The sequence below is a fragment of the Fragaria vesca genome, linkage group LG1, assembly GCF_000184155.1.
Source record: "Fragaria vesca subsp. vesca linkage group LG1, FraVesHawaii_1.0, whole genome shotgun sequence".
In the NCBI taxonomy this organism is placed as follows: domain Eukaryota; kingdom Viridiplantae; phylum Streptophyta; class Magnoliopsida; order Rosales; family Rosaceae; genus Fragaria; species Fragaria vesca.
The window spans coordinates 14015686-14036122 of NC_020491.1; the positions used below are offsets into that span (position 1 = coordinate 14015686).

Genomic DNA, 20437 nt, shown 5'->3' on the forward strand with positions numbered 1-20437 from the left:
GCCGAGGATTCAAAGATGCTACACGAGCTATTGAAACATTTGGCTTTAAACCCACCCTAGATTATTTCATTAAATATAGAACTCTACCACAACCAATGATGGATAGTACATGCTCCGCCGCCTCATCCACCACCGCAAAAGAGCTGGAAGCGTTTATATTTGATGGAATTCGGTCTAGAGGATACAAGTTTTGTGTCCGAGTATTCATAGCTGGTATACGAGCTATTGGAACAGTTGGTTTTAGACCTACCTTAGATCATCTCATAACATATAGAAGTCTACCACAACTTATGATGGATAGCACATGCTCCACCAACGCATCCGCCACCTCCGCCGCTGCCGAGTTAACAAGAAAGAATACCAGTGCCACCCCGCAACCTGATCATGTATTATGCAAGGCGTCCGGTAATACAACTAAATCATATTGGGTTGCCACAACAATTGACTTCATAGGGAAGGCGGCCACCATCTGCGAAGCTATGGGGATTATTATGATGAAAGGATACCTCCTATCTATCGGTATTGGTATACAAATTGAACACAGTTGACAAATACAAGCAAACTAAAAAAGTACCGAGTGCAACAAACGATGTTAAACAAATTTATCGATGTGTATGACAAGCGTTGTGGAGAAAATGCGATTAATAGCTTTATGAAACAGTTACTGATTTAGATGGCAACTTAGATGGCTGAATCGGAGGGTGGCGAATTGTCAGCTGTTTTAGGACTATGTACAATATTATAGTTAAGTAGTAGACTGTTCACATATTGTTGTTGGTTGAATGGTTGGGATTATTTATAAAGAACTGAGGATCAGATTTATTTTTTCGCTGAAATGTATCTTGCACCAGTTCAACTTGTCCTTATTTATTTGTGCATTGTGATTATGTTATAGTTTCTTCTTCTTTATTTCATCTTAAATATGCTTTATTTTGTCAATGAAATTGCTGTTAGTAACTTTAGGATTGGGTAATGAACTGATGATGCTATGTAATTAGACTTGTCTGTAGCAGCCTGATGAGCCTCTAATTTATTTCGCTCCTAGCAGTTTGATGATGCAATGCTATTGGGTTTAGAATCACCATCAGCAACTATATCTTTGAGGCCTTTTTCTCTCGCTTGGAGTAAACTGTGCTAGCTTGGGGTTGATTCTTTTGTGGTTATGCATTAAAATTGAGAATGAACTAAAAGTCAATACTTTCTACTTGGTCAAAACCTAAAGCCAACAAACCTAGTAATATAGAGATGAGTTAAATCAGCATAGACTAACCTGGAATACTACACAAACAGTGGACACCATTTAAAGAACTACTACATACATATTCACCTATGTCAAGGGTCTCTACTTTCTAGTTTCTACCAGCAGTTCATTCAAAATATATGAGCTTTTTCCTAAAAGCTGTGCCATGGATATGCGTACGATTAGGAGTGAATGGTAGACTATCTTCAACAATTAGCAGAGGGAAGGTTATCCCAGATTACTATGTAAAGCGTTACTTCGTAGTTTCGCAGGAGTGGAACTTCACATTAGCGTTTCGAACCACTGAAGATGATTTTGATTTTTGATACTTTTCCTGGTTGTGACTTTGGGGCAGAAGAGCTAGCACAAGGGTTCTTTCTTTTTCTCTCTTCTTGTTCAACTTTGGGCGCCAAACTTCTCCATTTTTCCTTGAGCATTTCGAGCTGAACTATTTGGATTTCAACAGTCTTCGAGTATTCAGACTCGAGGTTGTAATCTTTCATGCACTGAATGGCAGCTCTTAGCTTAGCTATCATACAAATCACAGCCTTATCCTGTGAAAAATAATAAAAATGAATAAAGCCATCATATTTTTACACTGCGGATAATCCTAGAGGTAATTGATTAAACAGAAGTAAATGGAAATCCAAGAAAGTGCTACAAGGTACCTTTTCATCAGGTGTCATCTGTGACATGCAAATTACTTCAGACATCATTACATCCTCCACATATTCTCTTAAGAGTGGCACTGGGGGGAGCTTGTCATTTAATTTGAAGGCACAAATAGATTTAACAGCCTCCAACAGTAGCTTCTTTTCAATAAGCTTCTGTATAAAATCTGCAATGCATAGAAAACAAAAATTGTAGGGTTCATCAAAAGGAAAATCAAGACTTGAAAAGCATACCAAGAAAGAAAAGTTAGGAATAGTTTGGAGACCAGGGATATACACATCACAACATGAAGGCTAATTTTGGACAAACTAACCAGGGACATAATCTGCGAAAGGATGTGTCTGACATAATTCTAGAGACCGTCTATGCTGCGAAACCCTTCTAAGAAGCATTATAATCTCATCTTCAGGTAAGGTTGGAACCAATCCATACATAGCTATAAACAGCAAATATCCCAAACTCTCCAATGAATCCTCAGTATCAGCTATCAACTGTTCTCTCCACTGGGATGCTAGAATTGTTGCATTTTCTTTCAGATGAGGTCCAACATGTATGGAGAGCCCCATTAGATTCTTCAGTAGAGAAATATTACTCGATACAACCCTTTCTTTGGAACTAACATCTCTATGACTCCAGTTATACGTAAAAGACTGTTGCATCATATCCAACGCAAGTTTTGCGGGGTCTGATGATGATTGAAGAACCACCGAGAAGTTTTTCTGTAAAGAATTATTCAATGAAGAACGAGTTGCTACATTTCTAGCAAGAGAAGATTCTGGTTGCTCAGCATTATTCGGTGAAGAAAGAGATGTTGAATTTCTAGTTCCAAAAGATTCTGGTACCTCAATCTTGGCAATGGAAGAAAGTGAAACAATCCTTTCATTCTGTGTACTATTATTTGGAGGAGAAAGGATTGATACATTTCGAGCCAGTGAAGATTCTGATGGCTCAGACTTGACTATGGAAGAAACGACGTTCGTCACTATACAAGTATAATAAGAAACACAGAAAAGGAAGTAAAAAGGTTAGTCGGTCGATAAACTTGAATATGAAGCACTACATTTAGACCATTGTGTGCCGATTGTATTACTTGGTGATTTGGCTAAACTGCTAAGCGATTCCATTTTAATATTTTAACCAAAACTAAAGATGAACAAGACAATTCTTCTGTTACATACATCAACCATGAGGTGGTACTTATGGTCGAAGATAGACAGCGTAAAAGACTGATTTATACTCGCACAAATTGAAATTAAAAGACGTACGATGAAATGGTATGTCAAGAAGAGCAAAGGAGGCACACATGTCAAGAAGAGTTCGGTTCCTAAAACAACAGATCATTTGCAATGCAAAATTATGATCTTTGAAGTATATAATGACCAAAAAGGATAATCATCATGAACTAAGCTAATGTATTCCTTGCTTGCAACTTTTTGAGCTAAATTACAACTTAGATGCTGGGAGTAAACTGCTGAATATAAGGCATGCCCAATAGTGAATGTAACCAGCAATATTCAGTACAATGCAAGAAATATGAACATTCATTTTCTCTTGTCATCTAAAGCGCAGGTCTTCTAAGGCCAACCATAAACATTATCAAATGCTTATATGTGATATGGATGTTATCAGTGTAATAAAATAAGCAACACTTACAGAAAGATGACTTTGAAACACAAAAAGAACTCACCAGGGGCCTTATCTGTGATACCAAGTGCCCTACTTAACTCAGCAACTTGTTCTGGCTGAGAAACCATATCAAGAAGCATTCGAAGCTCCCTCAAATGATAATTACTTGTCAATTCATACGTAGTGATCAGCCGCAAAAAGCCCAAAGCCTCCCAACTATTATCATCATCATCAGCGGTATCTGCCATCTTCTCATCCCAAACAGCTGCCAATTTCACTGCTACTTCTCTCACCTGAGGATTAATTATTGGTGACATTCTCTTTAACTGCTGTAGCAAAAGAATACAGCTCTTTCTTACAACCCTCAAATGATCAAGGTCTCTGTTTTCCACATCAAGATCTGACGGATAAAACCCTTCCATTGCATCCAAAACCAATTTCGCCGGGTCTGATGATGCATGTAGAACATCTGATATTAGGCTACCTGCGGAATCAATTTTTTCCACTTGCTCATTCATGACTAACTGTAAGCTTCTACCATCCATGTTGATCCGGGATTGATCACTAGTAGATGAAACAACATTGGCATCTCTAGCAGCAAGGTTAGGTTCCAAATGCTTACCCTTCCTCTGCAAATCAAACTGTTTCTGCTTTGATTCAAGCTCTTTGGCCTGCTTTTCTAGTTCCCTTTCTCTCCTTTGAAGTCCATGGGATAGTGAATCCACATTTCTTTCACGCTCTTGTACCGATGATTGAAACAAAAGCAAACTATTTTCACGATCCTGCACCGATCTTTGGAGTGAATCCAACTGCTTCTCACGCTCTGCTGTTGACTCTTGGAGCAAATCCAAATGCTTTCTGTCTTTTTGTAATGATTCCTTAAATGATTCCAAGCCTTTTTCCTTCAATTGAACATCATTGAGGAGTTCATTCATTCTCTTGTCCTTTGAATCAAGTTCCTCAAACCTCGATTTAACTACTCTCTCTTTCAACTTAACCTCATTGGCCTGCTTTTCAAGTTCCTTCTCCTTCCTTTCAAGTTTCCGACCTAGCAAGTCCAGAACCTTCTCCCTCTCTTCCACTGCCTTTCGAGCTGAATCCAAATTCCTTTCCCCCTCACGCACCGACTCTTGCATTCCATCCAACTGCTGTCTCTCTTTCAGCATCGATTTCTCAAGTTCTTCAGACTGCCCTACTCTCAACTCAACATCACCAACACAATCCTTCACCCTCTTCTCAATCAACTCAAGCTCCTCAATTTTTGACTCCACTTCTTTCCCCTTCAACTCCATCTTCACCACAAACCCTTCCACGTCCCTCTCCTTCATCTCAACTCTACATCCCCACTCCTCCATCGACTTCTTAAGCAAATCGAAACCCACATTACACTCCCTGATCTTCCTCTCTCTAGCTTCCAATATATTCGAACACTCCATCATCGATTTCTGTAACAAATCAATCCTCACCCTCTTCAGCCTCACCTCATCATCACATTTCACAATCAACTCCTGTAAACCCTTCAATCTCTCCTCTCTCACCTTCACATCTTCCTCCTTCCCCTCAAGTTCCTCTATCCTCTTCTCTCTATCACAAAGCTCTCTATTTTTCTCTTCAAATTTCAACTCAAGACAGCTCAGTTTCTTCTTACCTTCTTCAATCTCCACCGCTTTCGCTTCAGAATCACACCTCAGCTTCACCTCTACACCTTCCATCTGCTTCACCAACTTTCCCAGCTCCCGGAACCCGGCCCGGACCCGGTTCCGGGTCGGGTCAAACCGCTCCTCCGTCATCATTAGCCTCCCAAAAACCCTAAAGATGAAAACTTTACATCAAATTCAGACCAAAGATGCAAACTTTACCACAAATTCACACTAAAGTTGCAAACTTTACTAAAGATGAAAACTTTACCACTGGTTCAGTAGAAAAATGAAAACTTTAACCACGAATTCAGAATAAAGATGAAAAAATACCACAAATTCAGCAAACGGAGTCCATTTCTGAGCTAAAGGCTTGGTCTTGTGAGAGTGTGAGGTTTCTCTGAAACGGGGATGATGATCAAAGCTAAAAGGCTGCTTCTTTCTTTTTTTGTGTTTTGGTACACTAATGAATGTTTTTTCTGAAATTTTTCTCAGCGGGTATCAGAGTCTATTAAGGACTTGCCGTATTCAAATGGGTGTTTTGTGACCGTTGGATTTGGGAGTGGGGAGAATGAAGGGAGGTGATTGGTGGGGAATCTTACTATACAGAGTAAAAGGGAGAGAAGTGGTGTGGTAATAATCAATGGTAACCATGGAAATGGATATGGTCTTCAATGTGGAAAGATGTTAATAGTATTAACTTTTTCACCTAACCCAGAAACTGAAGTGTTTTACAGTGCTATGATAATACTGTAAAATTATTATTTTTTTGCTCATAAAGATGTTGCAAATCTACCACAGTCTGAGGTCATCAAGCTACTGATTCATTACATTAAACAATTGACAAGCCATTTCCAACGCGATAGAATTCAAGCATGTCTGGAGAGAAAAAAAATTTGGGTTAGATGCTAGGGCATATCATGGACGACTCTATGAACATTATTACTACGTTGAATAGAGCACTATCTTTTTGTCCGTAAGGTTTTCGGTTTTGATTATCATGGTATAAGCTGTAATAGCTTTTTGTCTTTTAAGTGTAACTTTTCTTTTTCCAATCGAATAAAAATAAAACAGTGTAAGGTTTCATAATAGACTGCTTCTCACCTTTGCTTTCAGCTAGAATTGTAAGTGCGTCCATGCTTTTCCATCTAGTTCGCAAATTCTTCCGAAATATTTGTGGAATCATTCGCTTCAAAGATTAATGCTCGTGACAATGCTTTAGACACGGTTAAAGTTCCCATTAAGACGGGGCATCGTAGTGAGTTTTTACTTGGAAAACCATACCTTGTTTGAGTAAGTAGTGAAAGTTTTGAAGAAGTAAACTCATGTTGAAAAAGTGACGTGCGTCAGGAGAAGAATTGTTTTGGTTTTGTTAATGAAAGTTACATTCTAAGAGGTGCCTTATTCTTGCGGCAAGTTCCGGGTTCTACTGAATCTGAAGCGAAGCCTGCGTATGAGTTTCTGTTCAGAATTGACGTTTGTTTCGATTTTAATCTATCGAAAATTACATAGTGCACCCACAATATCTTCACTGTCAGATTCTGACACGTGGACAAGTCAGTAATTGACTTCGTTAGTTGGCGTTAAATAGTTGTTATGCTGCATGCGTTTAGGTGAATTTAAATTTCATAGAAATTTTAAAATCATGGGAATTACAATTCCATGAATTTAAATTCCATTAATTGTGAAATCCATTGTTTGGATTTCATGATATAAAGTTTTAAAATAACAAGAATTTGTATTCAGACTAACCTCAATTAAAGAAATTGACAAATTACGCAAATTTTATGAAGAATTAAAATCGGGAATTAACCTCCTAAATTCCATGATTATTTTCTCGTGGAAATTGCTAATTCCACGGGATAAGAATCCAAACGAGAGAAACAGTACTAAGAAATTGAGAATTCCTTATTTTTTATTAAATTTCTGAGAATTCACCCGCATCCAAACACACTGTGAAAGAAAACTTAAATCCTAACCGTTTCATTATCAACTGAGTTGTTAAATGATACGTGCTATGCATAATATTGGAGAGTTTAAGCAATCCTCATCAATAACGGTTTATGCCTCACTATAGGGAGCATTGGAAACAAACAAAAATAAAGCATTTGTAGACATACAAAAGTTGTTCAATCAGTAAGGTTAGGATGATTCGAGGCCATACCATATGAGGATTGTGTAGGAAAGCCTATGAAACAAGATAGGTGTTTCACTATTCAAGCATTCTCTGTGGCAATAAACTTGGCAGTTATGCTCTTTTACGGAGCTTATATGTGTGAGATGTTGGTGTAGCAATTCTAGAACTTCCTTCCTTTTTTCTGCTCTTGTTTTTCAACACTGGACTGAAGATAACACCAGGTTTGGATTCTCCTTTAGCTCCCCAAGCCATTCAATTTCCATCATAATATCAGTTGGTGGGTAATGCGACTCGAAGCCGTGATCTTCAATGCATTGAATCAGAGCTCTTAGAGCAGCTATTCGGTCATCTACAACCTTTTCCTGAAAGCAAAATTCATCCCCAAGAGATGTACATTAATTCAGGATGGTCCTGGATTTATCTATTGAGAAAGGCACTAGTTGAATATACCTTTTCATCATGTGATATGTCTTTACTGAAAATTTCAGTGCAACTCTCCTTTTGCACATATTCTCTCAAGAGTGGCACCAGGGGAAACTCGTCATTTTGCTTGAAGTTGCAGATAAATGGAACAGCCTTAATCAGCTGCTTTCTCTCAATAAGAATCCGAATAGTACCTGTAAGTGAATAAAATTGAAGGACTCATAAAAATGCTAGAGAGAAGCCGACTCCCATAGCATCATCACAAACTTAAAGAAGTTACTATTAGCGAATGCATTAACAGCAGAAAGCATAGTAAGATGATAGAGATGAAACTAGAAGCAGCCTAGAACATAATCAGAGTAATGCAAGGAAAATACCAGTAATAACCTCCCTCTCCTTCATCTCAACCCTACAGCACCACTCCTCCATTGCCTTGTTCAGCCTCACCTCCTCAATCCTCATCACATTTCCCGATCAACTCCTTTAAACCCTTCAATCTCTCCTCTCTCAATTTCACTTCAGACTAAAGATGAGAAGTTTACCACTGATTCAGAAAGCTGAGTTCATTTTCTGAGCGTGAGGCTTCTCAGAAATGGATACGGTCTTCAATGTGGAAAGATGTCAATACTATTAACTTTTTCACCTAACCCAGAAACTCGATCAAGAGTGTTTACAGTGACATGAATGTACGGTAAAATTATTATCTTTTTCCTTGTAAAGATTTTGCAGATCTACAACATTGTGAGGTCAGCAAGCTAATGATTTATGACATCAGACAATTGACAGCCATTTCCCTTTTCTCTATAAGGTTTCCAGCCATGGTATATTGGTATAAACTATAAAGTTGTAATAGGTTTGTACTGTAATTTTACTTTTTCAAATCAGATGAAAAAAAAAATGAAAAAAATAGCCATTATAATGTTTCATAATAGACTGCTTCTCATCTTTGCTTTCTGGTGGAAATGTTGCATCTACCGTGAGACTTGGCAGCTTCATTATTACCTCATTACTCATTAAAAACATGCTCTAGTATCATGTCTTCTCTAAGAAATGATAGGAAGCAGAAATTATGTGACAAGTGACAACATATTACATGTTAACATATATAGTCGATAAGAATAAGGAAATATCATGCCAATATGGATTGCAGGAATGAAAAACTTCCTTGCAATTTCCAGAACATTTCTATGCTATGCAGAAACCAATTATATTCCCAACTGAAATTAAATCATGGCTCCACAATTTTTCAAGTACTTCTCATCATGTCAAAGGTTTCTAACTTCATACATGAAAGTCAAGTCAGTCTACATATATTATACATGCTTCTCCACAATGGCAGCAATCTCACAATCATCATCAGGGGTGTCTCCCAAACTATAATGAGAACTTTGCACTGAAAAAGGTGTCTTGAGAATTAGGCTACATTTTGGTGTTAAATAGTTACCATGAATGGCTTCATTCTAGGAACCAGAAGATGCTTAAATTGCTGTCCTGGTTGAAACTCTTTTTCGATGATAAGTCAAATTATCAGGTTCTTTCCTGGTTGAAACTCTTCGAGAATAAGTCAAATTATCAGGTTCTTTCCTTTTTCTCTGTTCTTTGTGTTCATTAGAACCAACAGATGGTGCCAAAAGTCTCCATTTCACCTTTTTTGCCAGCTGAACTACTTGCGATTCAATGTCTGTGGATGGGAATTCGGAGTCATCGAGATTGGAAGAAAGAAAAATGGCTGAATTTGTGGCCAGAGACGATTTTAGTTTTTCCTTTTTGGCAGGGGAAGAAATGATGTTGGTGACTGCAATTGCAATAGATACAAAGAAATGGCAGGTACAGGTTAGTGAGCAATTGGCCTATAATTTAACATGTCAAACATAATTATGAGCAAACAAAACTAATAATAAACATGAGATATTGAGGTTTATGTTTGCATATTTCAAACATCAGATGGTATTTATGAGAAAATTCAAGACAGCCGGCCTAAACACCGATTTTGTGTATGCAAAATTTTCAAGTATCAAAGATTAATAGTATCAAAATGAAGAACATGCGTAGCAGAAGATATGTCCACTGAACTGAAAATGTAACAAGAAGAACTAGTCAAAGATGATTAATTGGTAACAGCATTAGATATTATAGTTCATTTTTCTTTTTGAAATGCATATACATAGTTAAATAGGAAGCAGGAAAATGTTATAATATGCAGGCCTAGAAGGACAATTGTTAAATAATTCCAAAACTCACTGCTTAGCAACAACTTTTTAAAGCGGGTGACTACCATACTATGCTGCTCTAAAATGCAAAAGCACAACTCCAGTCTTTGTTTAACCTATGAGTTATGGAAAAGAGGGAATGCAGCCAATGCTATACAAAAATGCGAGAACCAAACTCATTCAGCCTTTCAATTTTCTTCTTATATGGGAAGACAACACCGATATTTTAAAGAAATCAGTTTTAACATGTGGACAACAATGTAAAAAAATGATGCACACACCATTATTACCAGATTTAGGAATTGCTTCATTGTTAGCCCCAGGAGTATGTTCAGATTGCTCAGTGTTCAATTGACAATCAGACTGTATCTTTGATTTAAGGTCTTTGGCCAGTTGATGAAGTCCCTTCATTTTCTTCTCAAGGTCATCCGATAGGGAATCCAAACACTTTTCGCGCTCTTTTACCAACTTTTGCTGCGACTCCAAATGCTTTTTGCGCTCTTCAGCAATCTTACTGAGTGACACCAAACATTTTTTCTCTTCATCTACTGACTTCTTCAGTGAATCAAGATTTTTTTCTTTCAATTCAACTTCATAGAGGCGTTTGTCGACCCTCATCTCTGTCAACTTGAGCACCTCAACTTTTGATTCAACTTGTATCTCTTTCAGTTCAAGTTCCCTCTCTTTCCTTTGAACTTCATCGAGGCAGCAGTTGACCCTGTCATCAAGAACATTTAATTCTCCAACAGTTTGATTCAGTAACCCTTTTTTCAACTCAAGCTTCTCAGAGGATCCCTCAAGTTCCTTCTTTTTCAAGTCAAGCGTACGGCACCAATCCTCCATGGATTTCTCAAGCAATCTAAAACTTTTCATTTTCTCATCCATTTCCCCAAAACTTTTCATTTTCACATCCATTTCCCCACTAACCTTCTCAAGCCTCCTCAAATTCCTCTTCCTCTCTTTAATACGGTTTTGGATCAAATCACATTCCTTTTCATTTTCTCTAACCAACTTGTCAACTTCCAAAAACCGCTTCTCTTTAGTATCAAGCTCCTGCCTCTTTTCTTCAACCAGTAAACTAACACGATCCAACTCAGTCGTAACTTCATCAACTTGTACTAGCTTCTGTGTAACCACCTCCTCAATTGCATCCAACTCCTTCTCCCTAATTCCCCACAGGGACTGAAAGTTAAACTCTGTCTCTGCCAACTGCTTCTCTCGGAGCCCGATTGCCTCCTCCCGGGCCTTAAGCTCTTGGGTTTTAGTCTCTAACGATTTCCGGGTTGAGCTGAAGCAATCTTCAATCCTATTGCAACTGGAAAGGCAATTCTTAAAGGCCTTTTCGAGCTTGCACACCTCCAACTTCCATTCTTCCAAATTCAAGCCTACCTCCTCCATTGTGTTTACCCACTAACTAAAACCTACTCTTCAAGCCTTCAATAACACCAAAACCTTTTTTTTCAAACACCTAATCTGCATCATATACGTTGCAATTACTTTATATAAGAAAACCAAAACCACCCATAACACACAAGTGCATCACCAAAAACAAAGAAGAATAATGTACCCACAAAATTAGTCCAAAAAGTTTACAACCAAATGCATAGTAACTAAAACCATGGAAGAAACAAAAGAGTACAAGCAGTTGAAGAGAAAAAGACAGTACCTTTGGAAAATTGGGCTATCCAGAAATGAAAAGTTTCAAGCTTTTGAGCAGATACCCATTTGGAGGGTTGAAGACTTGAGGTAGGAAACATCTCTATTGCAGTTTTGGGATGAAACTTTGGGCATGAATAAGAAGAAGATAAAAGATGACGGGATGATGTTTTTCGAAATGTGAACAGATCGAAGAAGAAAAGTACAAGGAAAGAAAGATCAGAAAACAATGAATTCAAATTTGGAGGTTGATCTGGGGGAAGAAAACGTTTTCTATGTCATGCAGAGAGGATTTATTCTGGTGGTTGTGGAGAAAGAGCTTGGACGGCTTCACAGTTCAGAGTTCTATATTCAACAACAAAAACCTAAACAAGCATTATCCCTTACAACGTATGGGAAATGGGTAATATGGTAATTTACGAGGTCTGAAAGGACGAGACCTTGTGGGTGGCCTTGTGCGTCACCCCTCACTTTAGACCAGTTCAAATTTCGAATCTCGAGTGGGATGAGACTGACAATTTAGGGTCACAGCTTCGGTGAGCGGTGAGCCATTTTTTTTAAATTTTTTTATTTATTTATTTATTATTTTTTTAATTTTTTTCTGGTTTACAACATTATAATGTTACGAGGACACTATTTTCTACGTGCGAATTCCAAATACCATGGTAATATCGTGAGAAATAATGGAAATTTCCACCTTGATTGTCAAGGTTATTGCTAACATCCTCAACCACTCCTGCTAAGTAGCTATTTGATTACTAAGCTGAACATTTTGATATACAATATGTACATATGTTTTCACGTTCTTTTAGTCTTTTTATTTTAAATTTTATTTATATCGATACTTTCATATATTTTCATCTAAATATCTCTTTTTTGGGAGGTCGAAGTTTCCTCGAAAACCGATATTTTAGTCTTTGGTTCAAGGAGTAAAATATCCAAAATAACTTTGAAATTTCCTCGAAATTTTCGTTTTTTACAATACCGATATTAATTTTCATATCTTTCTGATATTTTATATTTAGTATATTTTTTGTCGAATATACAACTTTTAGATAAAATTTGGTAAGATTTCTATCGATATTCGATATTATCTCGATATATCTATCGGGATTTTTTTTCTTCAAACCATCGAAATTTTCATGATCGTCGATATTTTACTTCGTGTTTTGGTTATGCGTTTCTTTCTTGCTATAAAATCAGCCAGTTACCGTGATGGCCTAAAATTACAGAACTACTCCTTCGTTACCAACTCCGTTTGGGGTGCAAATCTTCTGTCTCCAATTCCCTGTCTCCTCCCCTGTCTCTCCATTCATCTCTTGACACCTACGCATTTCAGACCAACTCAGATCACAGTGGTTTAGCTCCGTTTACTATATGTGCAACCCACCAAAATCCAATTCAAAAAACTGAGAAATAAATTAAATGCCTAGGAGTGCAACGAAATCCCTTGAAAATTTATCAAAGCAATCGACAAGGTCCTTGTCGATTCCATCTCTCTTATTATTGACGACAGTCTCGCCAAATCACACTCTGATTCAGTCAACCATTTTCTTCTTCAACGACCATGACATGAAGCACTAGGTTCTAGATCAAGATCTGGGTTTGACTTTGTCACTTGCTGGATACAATATATCAAAACTTAGGTTTATCTTGAACCGGTGAGGCTTTATAGTTTAATCAAGTCTAATATGGATCTGATTGACCAAGATCTTGGAACACCTCTCACAAATTTTAGTATTAGTCTAAGAATCATGGATATAAAGTTAGATCTTAATCTTCAACGAGAGGGACGATTCCGAACGGGGCCAACATACCGTTGCAGACAAGGATATTGATTTTGTATGTGTTCTTCTTGAACTATGGAATGGGGATAACCAGAAATAAGGGAGATGATAAATAAATCAATTTTAATGTTGAATAAACAAAAAACAATAAAGTTTTGTTTTTTGGAAGCAATGAGAGCAAACGGTGGTGTTTGAGAGGTTTATATATTATTGGACAGGTGTCAATAATCTATTAGGAGACAGGGAAGGAGACAGATAATTTGGGGACAGAAGATTATCTGCCCTCCGTTTGGGCTTTGGAGTACCTTTTTGCTGTCAAGTCTGCCTTCAATTTGTGCATCGATTCTGGTTCCTTATAATTTTATTTTTATAAATGGAGTTTCATTGGTACTACCCGTGTGTATATCGGTATTGACAAAAAAGCTTTATGGTTTGTAAAGGAGAGACAGGTACTGTAAAGGAGTCCCAAGGCGCCTGAGATGCTTGTGTTGTGACTAGTACACGTAGGACCGAAGGAACACTAGTGAAGCGTGTGAGGTTAATGGTTACATTTTTGTACAACAATGAATTTGGTTCTCGAAGTTTTTAGAATACACTTTTCAGAAGTGCAGAACACAGCGCTGAGATCATGCATGACCGTTGAACAGACGTGATTTCAGGGAGGATCACTAAAACAGAGTAACAAATGCAAGTGTTCTGGAAACAAATGTTAATCAGAAGTAACAAAAAAGCCAAGAGATTCTGCACCAAAACGATCATGGTCATATCAATATAACAAAGATAGGTACATGAAGTGCAGGCTCATGAGCTATACTAGCCGTAATTAACATTAAACATCATAACCTGGAATCAAACACAAGCTAAGACTGCCCAAACTAACAGTTACTATGAGTCCCTCCATCTGTTTCTAGGATTCCTACGTTCTTGTCGGCCAAAATATACATGCTTCTCCAAAAGGGAAGCAATTCCACAAAAGTCATGCCATCAGTATAATAAGAGGCAATGCTAAACTATAGCCGTTACTTTGTACTAAGAATTAGCTAGCCACACATTCTGTCCTCACCACCAGTGGCAGATTTATACTAGGTTCTAGGATCACGAATGACAAACTTTACTTCTCACGGCTGTTGTGAATGACTCTCAGGATCATAAGTGCTATTGTTATGCTTCTTTCTTTTCCTGTGCTCTTGTTGCCCAACAATGCTGGGACAAAGATGAGGCAAGAAAAGTCTCCAACTCTCTTCCAGTGTTTCCAGCTGAACTATTAGTATTTGAATGACATTGGACAGGTATCCAAGGTTGTAATCTTTGAGGCATTGAACCAAAACTCTAGCATCAGCTATTTGGTTTATTAAAAACTTGACCTGTGATCAAAAGCAAGCATTGGAAGATGTATATTGGCAATAAAGATGGTACTTATAACTATTTAAGAAGCAAGAATTGAAATTCCAAAGAGCTAACTGGGTACCTTTTCATCAGGAGTATTCCTTAACCCACAAATTGCTTCAGAACACTTCATTGTCTCCCGCACATACTCTTCTAGAAGTGGTACTAGAGGGAGCTTGTCACTTAACTTGAACATGCAAATACATTTAACAGCCTCAAGCAGCCGCTTCTTTTCAATAAGATTGCGAATAAGATCTGTTATTTGTACAGAAATATTGTAGGGTCCATCAAACTGGAAAGAAGTTCCTCAAGAGAATTGCATATTATCAGCGGCTGAAGTTACAGAAATCAAACGATAAAACATGACACACCAGAAACTTACCGGCAATCATAACTGCAAAAGCAGGTGTCTGACATAATTCTCCAGCCCTTTTATTCTGAGAAATCAACCCAAGAAGCTTTACAATCTCATCTTCATTCAACATATAAAGAATTCCATAAGTAGCTAGAAACAACAAGAATGCCAAACTCTCCACTGAATTTTCGGAATTGCCTGTCATCTTTATCTTCCACTTGAGTGCTAGATATGTTGCATCTACTTTCAGATGAGATCCTATATTTGGGGACATACTCATTAGCTCCATCAATATGGAAATGTTACCTGACATTAAACTTTCTTCAAAGTATCCATTTGTTAAGTACTGAACAAGGGATTTTTGCATGTTATTCAACACAAGTTTAGCTGGGTCTGGTACCAACCGAAGAGAGTTAGCCAATGCATTCTGTATGAAATTATTCCCACTTGAATTCTTATTTAGAAACCCTGGGACATATCCTTCATCACTGGTGGCAATTGGTTGAAGATTTGAGAAAACTAAACTTGCTGAATTTTTGGGAAGTGAAGAGTCTGGTTCCTCCGCTTTGACAAGGGAAGAAATGATGTTGGTCACTGTGCAATTGCAATAGAAACAAACAATTGGCAGTAAACAGGTCAGTGAGTATTTAAATTTAACATATCAAAATAAGTTGGCACCATTGTACTACTTGTGCATCGACTCAAGTGGGAACCCGCCTAATATCAATGACAAAAGTCTTTTCCCATGCAAAGAAAGAGAGTGAATTAGAGACATTCTCTCGCAGATGAAAGAAAAGAAGTTGGGGTGGAATGGTTATATCATACCAAGCAAAATTAAGAACATTTACTGGCTGTTTTGTATATTTTAAAAATCACTTGGTATTTATGAATATCTACAGTGGACGGGTCATTCTCATTTGAACAGAAAAGACTGCCTAAAACACCAATTTTGAGATCTTATGAAATGGCATCGCAAGAAGAACATAAGCAGTAGCACAAGATATGTCCACTGAGAGCCTAATTAGAAGATAAACTCTAGATCAAGAAATGCTAATAGCCTTAAACAACATAGTTCTAGAATAATAGAAACATAGAAAACTCTTTATAATCGACTAGCTCTTACTCTCAAAGGACAACTTTCTGAATAAGATTAACAATCAGTGCTTGCAAAAACTTCATAAAGTGAATAGTACTCTACTATGCTGCTCTATAATGCAATTGTACAAGAGTTCCTTAATCATATTTCTAATATTTGCTGGACCTATATAGTTGGGACAAAAGGAAATGCAACCCCACAATGCAACAGCTATAAACATTCAGTTATCCCTTTTCTTTTTCTTGAAAGAGTAGGTCCTACATGCCAAGACATCAATATTTCATAGAATATATGTGACATATATGATACCTAGACACCAATCCAAACATGAAGCCTAAGAAATAATTACCAGGTGAGGGAATAATTGCATTGTTATCCCCAGGCATATATTCCAACTGCTGAATCGTCACTTGAGAATCAAACTGCGCACGCTTCAATTTAAGCGCTTCAGCCTGCTGTTGAAGTTCCCTCTCTTTCCTTTTAAGTTCATCAGACACCAAATCCAAATTCCTTTCACGCACTTCCACCGACTTCTGGAGTGATTCCAAGTCTTTCTGGCGCTTCTCTGCAGTCTTCATGAGCAAGTCCAAACCCTTTTTGTTATCTTCTATCAACTTCTCCATCGAACACAAATGCTTCTCTTTCAATTCCACCTGATTGCGCCGTTCCTCAACCCTCCTCTCAGCCGACTCCACTCGTCTCTCTTTCCACTGAACCTCATTTCGGCACTCGTTCACCCTCACCTCAGCCAACTCAAGTTCCTTAGCTTTCGATTCCAGTTCCCTCTCCTTCCTCTGAGCTTCATTGATGCACTCTTGCACATCATTCGCGATAACACGAAGCTCCTCCATATTTGGTTCTAACAATTCCTCTTTCAATCTAAGCTTCTCAAACAGCCCCTCCTCAAGCTCCCTCTCTTTCAATTCCACCATACACCTCCAATCCTCCATACATTTCCTCACCATTTCCTCAACCCTAGCCAAATCCCTAGCCCCCTTTTCGACTCGATTACGCATCAAATCACACTCCATCTCTTTCTCCCTAATCAAAATTCCAAGACTTTCCAAACGAGTCTTACCTTCCTCGAAATCCAGAAGCTTCTCTGTAATGGCCTCCTCGATTGCCTCCAGCTCCGACTCCTTCGACCTAAACCCGGACTCTTTCTCTTCCAGAAGCTTCTCCCGGCGCCCGATTGCCTCCTCGCGGCTCCGGAGCTCCTCGAACCGGGTCTGGAGCGCGGCCCGGGTCGAGACGAACTGGTCCCCCATTTGCTTCAAGCGGCCTCGAAGAGTCTCGAAGGACTCGGACATAGGGTTGTGGTTCAGCTCGGAGAACTTCTCTTCCATTTTTGACTCCTTTCTCTTAAAAACCCTAATTCTAAAAACCAAGAATTCTCCAACTTTCAGAGTGAAGTAATGAAGTGACCAACCTATAGAAACATCAGCCTACTCCCCCAAATGACACGTGTCTAATTTTTTTCTATTATTTCTTTTGTTTCTTGATATGAGAAATGTCTGACCGAGTACCAATTGGCCTACTGACACAGTCTTCTCTTTAAAAGTCTTAAGCCTAGTATCAATTGGTCTACTGACATAGTATTCTCTTTGAAAAAGTTGAAGGTTGTGAGTTCGACTCAGACGTTGTAGCATTTGACTTGTTTATCCGATCAAAAAAAAATGTGACTTGAAGTTGGGTTTACCAAGTTGGACTAGGAAAAGTATTTTGTACTACTAGCAGTACTAGTAGTTTGTTGTTGGTATGAGTAAATAACTTCTAAAGTTTGACAAGGTCTGATGAGACTCGGGCGACATCCATCAAAGTCTAGTGAGGTTTCGACGAGGTCTGATGAGATTTAGGCGACATGCAACAAAGTCTATTGAGATTCGGCGATCGAAGTCCAGCGGATAATTAACACAGCTTCCTAGCCTGGAATACCCCAACTAACAAGGAAAATGTGCTTCAGTGAACTATGAGCATATCTCTAGGGTTCCTAGATGTGTACAAGAAAGTTGGTCAAGAATATGAACTTCTCTTAGACAGAAGGTATATCACAGAGTTGCATCAGAGTGTCAGATCAGTACAATTGTGAGTGTCCTAAACTAAAATTTGGATACATTCTGGTCCTATATAGTTGTTGCCATGACTGGCAGCTTCAGACTATGATCTAGACGAACCTATACTTTTGATGATGGACAAAACAAAATATTCATCAAAATGATTATAGAAATTTAAGCATCATATATATTGAAACGAAACATATTACCACCGAGATAATGGTTCTAGCTAGCCATGCATGTATGTATTCATCATCACATAAAAACGCCTGCAAGACCTTCCCGTCTTGTTCCGTGTTCGAAAGCACCATCTAATGAAATGGAACACGTTCTCACTTCTCACTAGGATATATACTAGCTTCATCCAAAAGAGACACTGTGTGGCAACTTCATCTGCTAGGGTCTAGTAGCACCAAACACTACTATTAGTTTATGCTACTGTTGTGATGGAAATTCACAGGCAAAACTACTAGTATTAGGCTTCTTTCTTTTTCTCTGCACTTGTGATTCAGCAATATTGGAGCCAAGAGTTGGTGCCGAGCGTCTCCAATTATCCTTCAGTATTTCCAGCTGAGCTATTTGCATGTCAATGTCTGCATATGGGTCTTCGGACTCGAGACTGTATTCTTGGATGCATTGCTTTCCAGCTCTTAGATCACTTATGTGGTTGTCTACAATCTTAACCTGTGATCAAAAGTAACCAGTGAATAGATGTATATTTACATTAAGGATGGTCTTAGACTTAACAGTGTAAGAAACAGAAATGAAATATCTAAAGAAGAGCCACGGTACCTTTTCCTCATGAAGTTCCTTTAAGCTCCAAGTTACTTCTGAACACTTCTTTGCATCCTCCACATATTGTTTTAAGAGTGGTATTACAGGGATCTTGTCTGCTAAGTTGAAGGTGCAAATAAATCCAATAGCATCCATCACTTGCTTCCTTTCTATCAGATTCCGAATAAAATCTGCATCACACAAAACCAAATTGTAGGGGTCATCAAAATGAATCGAATTAAAATAGTCACAAAAACTGAACTGCATAATATTCCCTGTAAAACCTGACAATGTAAAAAGCATGTCCAGAATTACCAGCGATCTTTTCTGCAAAACCATGTGTGTGACAAAAATCTAAAGCCCGCTTATTCTGAGATACCACCCCAAGAAGGTTTATAGTCTCCTCTGTATCCAATGAACAAACCAAGCCATATGTAGATATAAACATCAAAAATCCTAAAGTCCCAACTGAATTTTCAGTATTGCCTATCATCTTTGCTTTCCATTCGGCTGCTAGATGTTTTGCATCTTCTTTCACTTGAGGTTCAATATGCCGTGAGACAACCGTTAGACACTTGAACCAAGCCATGTTATTCAACATAATATGTTCTTTGAAACGAACATCTTCATTTGTCCAGTAACGAGAAAATGATCCACGCACTCCATTCAAGACATGTGCTGCTGGGTCAGAGACCAATGAAAGAAAAGCGGACATGTCATTCTGGGAAGACGAATTCGGAAAAGAGAGAGTTGCAGCATTTATAGCCAGTGAAGATTCTGGTTCCTCTGTCTTGATAAGGGATGATATGATGCTGGTCCCTATGAATTTGCAATAATAAAAAAAAGCAGTTAGTTCACGATTAATGTATACGCAAGTTTCCAGTGAATAGAATGCATGCTGAGTTGTGGAGGCCTAATAATGTGCAAAACTGTTCTGGTCAAATCCTAGCAAACAAAACTAAAGATCAACAAAAACATGCTGAGTTGCATATATCAAGCCTCAGATGGTATTTGTGAGGAAATTGAAGGCAGACTATCAGAAGTTCAGAATCACCAATTTAGAGATATATACATACTTTCCAAAATTACATCTATGGTGAAGTGGTGCACAAGAGAGCATATCCCACAAGATATGTCCACTTAGTAATAAGAAAAAGTGTAAGAAATTCAACAGATGCTAGAAGTGTTAAACGGCATATTTGTAAGTTAGGGGCAACGGAAACAGTTCATGATTATCAGGCTAGCAAAAGGAGAAATTGTTTACCTACTGAATAAGAAAAACAATAATCATTTGCATCATATCAGCTCAGGTCACCTTTAACTTATATTTAAACAATGCCTGAAAGTAAAAAAAAAAAAAAAATATATATATATATATATATAG

General features: G+C 38.0%; 4 protein-coding genes across 4 annotated transcripts in view; all 4 read right to left on the reverse strand.

The window, feature by feature from the left end:
- Positions 1-1266: 1266 nt before the first annotated feature.
- Positions 1267-5656, reverse strand: LOC101309976. The gene is made up of 6 exons (XM_004289281.1): positions 5509-5656; positions 3600-5347; positions 2755-2894; positions 2226-2631; positions 1909-2078; positions 1267-1794 (listed from the first exon to the last, which is right to left on the reverse strand). Exons 2-6 carry the CDS (start codon positions 5329-5331, stop codon positions 1528-1530), a joined length of 2715 nt encoding a protein of 904 aa, XP_004289329.1. The 5' UTR covers positions 5332-5347; positions 5509-5656; the 3' UTR covers positions 1267-1527.
- A 3321-nt stretch (positions 5657-8977) lies between these two features.
- On the reverse strand, positions 8978-11920 carry LOC101304809. Its single transcript, XM_004288179.1, has 3 exons — positions 11612-11920; positions 10236-11418; positions 8978-9530 (listed from the first exon to the last, which is right to left on the reverse strand). Exons 2-3 carry the CDS (start codon positions 11341-11343, stop codon positions 9214-9216), a joined length of 1425 nt encoding a protein of 474 aa, XP_004288227.1. The 5' UTR covers positions 11344-11418; positions 11612-11920; the 3' UTR covers positions 8978-9213.
- Positions 11921-14506: 2586 nt separating this feature from the next.
- LOC101310268 lies at positions 14507-17571 on the reverse strand. The gene is made up of 4 exons (XM_004289282.1): positions 16575-17571; positions 15157-15723; positions 14857-15029; positions 14507-14752 (listed from the first exon to the last, which is right to left on the reverse strand). The coding sequence occupies exons 1-4, from the start codon at positions 17569-17571 to the stop codon at positions 14507-14509; spliced, it is 1983 nt and encodes a 660-aa protein (XP_004289330.1).
- Positions 17572-18547: 976 nt separating this feature from the next.
- LOC101305108 overlaps positions 18548-20437 on the reverse strand; it is a 3862-nt gene continuing 1972 nt past the window's right edge. The window contains exons 2-4 of the mRNA XM_004288180.1: positions 19369-19872; positions 19072-19244; positions 18548-18963 (exon numbers count right to left, since the gene is read on the reverse strand). Of these exons, the coding sequence (XP_004288228.1) occupies positions 18715-18963; positions 19072-19244; positions 19369-19872 (926 nt within the window). The 3' untranslated portion in view covers positions 18548-18714. The remainder of the gene's footprint in view (positions 18964-19071; positions 19245-19368; positions 19873-20437) is intronic.